Here is a 2,520-nt window from a genome sequence, read left to right on the forward strand (position 1 = left end):
TTCACAGAGAATGGATGACCTTGTTGGTGTCCATCATTTCTCTTAGCCAAAAGGCTTCTCAAATTTTAGTAACTAGGTCTGCTTTTCCAATGGCCAAGAATGGTCCTGACTTAGAAAAAATATGACACAGATTGCTCCACAAATATTTTTGTGGTTTAAACTATGATTAAATCATAATCAATTACATTAGAGTAAAATCTGGATCCTCATGACCCAGTGAGTAAAAATAAATTGCTGACACTTTTTTTTTTAAGAAAAAGGGGGTTTTATTGTAAAATATGATGAAGCAGTAATGACTTCTGCTGAGTTTCTGCTTTATAATCCTATATAGAGCACAATGTGGTTGAATGCATTTATAAAAGCCAAAATAAAACAATGGTACAATTATGTACATGTTGGACTTTAAAATCTTTTTCTCTTGATACTTTCTGGTTTCCAGTGGACTGGATGAGTTTCTTTGGTTGCTGAAATATCTTCTCTGTATACTTTAATGGTTTTATCAGCTTCTGCAGTGAGTAATCGGCTTTCAGACTGGTCAAATGCACATGCAAATATTCCTGATTCACTGTCCAAAGATCCAGGTTGCACAGCTTCATGTACTCTTTGGAAATTATATCCAGTTCTCCAGTCCCAAAGATACATAGTGCCATTATCTGCTCCAGATACCAACACACCATCTGAATTCACACTTAACGTATTAATTATAGCCTTGTGACCAGAAAGGTTTTGAATGAAGTTTCCATCTTGGAATTTCCACTGTTTAATATTATCTGGAGAACCAGATGCAAATGTGTAATGTCTTGGATGCAAAACCAGTGCTCTAACAGACTTTTTGTGATTTGTTAAGGTAACACGTGTTTTTCCTGCTACCAAGTCCCATAATCGTATGGTTGCGTCATGGCTTCCTGTGATGATTTGTGGTTCTGCAGCTTGACACTTTACTGTAGCCACCGCGTCTGTATGCCCTGCCAATGTGTGTACACTGGCTTGTGTCCGCACATCCCATATGCGTGCAGTTGAATCTCTACCACATGTTGCAAGCACATCAATTGTTGGGTGCAGATCCAAACCATACACTGCACTTAGATGTCCGTGATAGTGTCTGATGACCTTATTGTATTCAAGATCCCAGCACTTCACCTGTTTATCTTCTCCACAGGAAAACAGGTATGGACTCCTTGCACTTACTATCACCCCTCGTACGGTACTGATATGTCCAGTCAATGATAATTTTAATTTGCCACTAGCCAGGTCCCAGATCTTTATAGTCCTATCAGCAGAACCAGTAACAAACCACTGATTCCCAGGCTCTACTGCAATGCATCGAACCCAGCCTAGATGTCCACTGATGACTCTGTATAGTTTCCATGGTGGATGCCACTGTGGTTTAGGCATTGTAGGTGCCTTTTTGGCCATCATTGAAGCATTCTTGGTGGCTCCAGCTTCCATCATAGCCACAGCTGACCCAGGTGGCTGTGAACGTTCAGGAAGTCCAGCATGGCGGTAGATATCACCTACAGTAGCTGAAGTCCAGTTTGCATCTATCCTGGATAGTGAAGGAGGTAGAGCTACAGCTAGAGACTGTGCTGCAGATTCACTTGGCAGTCTTTGAATTTTGGTATCTGCTGTCAAAGCCACACCAGGACCTGGTGGATATGGATGTGTACCAGTTACCAAAGATTCAATTTCTTGTCCTTGATTGGCAGGATACTGTTTATGCCCATATGCATCCACTGCACTCTGAGAACCTTTCTCTCTAAGACTTCCTTTCAAAATAGGCATGTGTAACCCAGGACCATACTCTGTATGAAGTTTGACAGACATCTTTAGCTTGTGACTCTCTTCATCAAATTCTACTGGCTTTGCATTATCAGCCACAAACATATCATGGGTCCTCTTCAATGATCTGGACACAAGCATGTGCACAGAATGTTTTTGTACCTCCTCCACCATGATGCCGACCACGTTGCCCACCAGTGCCTGACTCAGCAAGGACTTGTTAACCTTCAGTTAGAATTAAACTATCTCCAGAAAAAAGGAAGGAAAAACCAGCTTTCCACTCACCCAAGACAATGACTGGAGCTGAAGGTGACTCCTGAGGCCTACTTTCTTCTTGGAGCCCACTTCCTTCTTGAAGTGATTATGTTCTTGGGGGGACTGACTCTGTTCTTGGAGTTCATTCTCTCTTTCTTGGAGTTCACTCTCTTCTACAATCCCTCAGCAGACCTCCCTTACCAGACTGCCTTCATGGCTTTTATGGTGGTTTCCTGTCCCTGCCCCTTTTTGTAAGGGCCAATCACAGCTTCCAAATTATCTAGTACTGCCCAGGGGACAGTGTTTGTGGGACCTAGTTCACACCTTCAAGAGGGATGAATACTCATCAAGAGGGTTCACACTTTCTGAGGGTGTGAACAAATTTCTCACTGTTGGAGTTAGCACCTAACACTAGGTAGGGTGTGAATTCACTAAGTGTTTTTCAAGCTTCTCCCATCCAGTTCAAGCTTTTGTTGATTCAAAGTT

The 2,520-nt window shown here is 42.1% G+C and overlaps 1 protein-coding gene across 1 annotated transcript; it reads right to left on the reverse strand.

The window, feature by feature from the left end:
* Nucleotides 1-402: 402 nt before the first annotated feature.
* LOC123256462 (pleiotropic regulator 1-like) lies at nt 403-1,953 on the reverse strand. Its single transcript, XM_044685071.1, has one exon. It carries the CDS (start codon nt 1,951-1,953, stop codon nt 403-405), a length of 1,551 nt encoding a protein of 516 aa, XP_044541006.1.
* Nucleotides 1,954-2,520: the final 567 nt, after the last annotated feature.

This window comes from Gracilinanus agilis, unplaced genomic scaffold (assembly GCF_016433145.1).
Source record: "Gracilinanus agilis isolate LMUSP501 unplaced genomic scaffold, AgileGrace unplaced_scaffold59221, whole genome shotgun sequence".
NCBI classification, from domain to species: domain Eukaryota; kingdom Metazoa; phylum Chordata; class Mammalia; order Didelphimorphia; family Didelphidae; genus Gracilinanus; species Gracilinanus agilis.

Coding starts and splice junctions, on each gene's coding strand:
- LOC123256462 (XM_044685071.1), bottom strand. CDS start 1,953: ATGGTGGAGGAGGTACAAAAACATTCTGTGCACATGCTTGTGTCCAGA.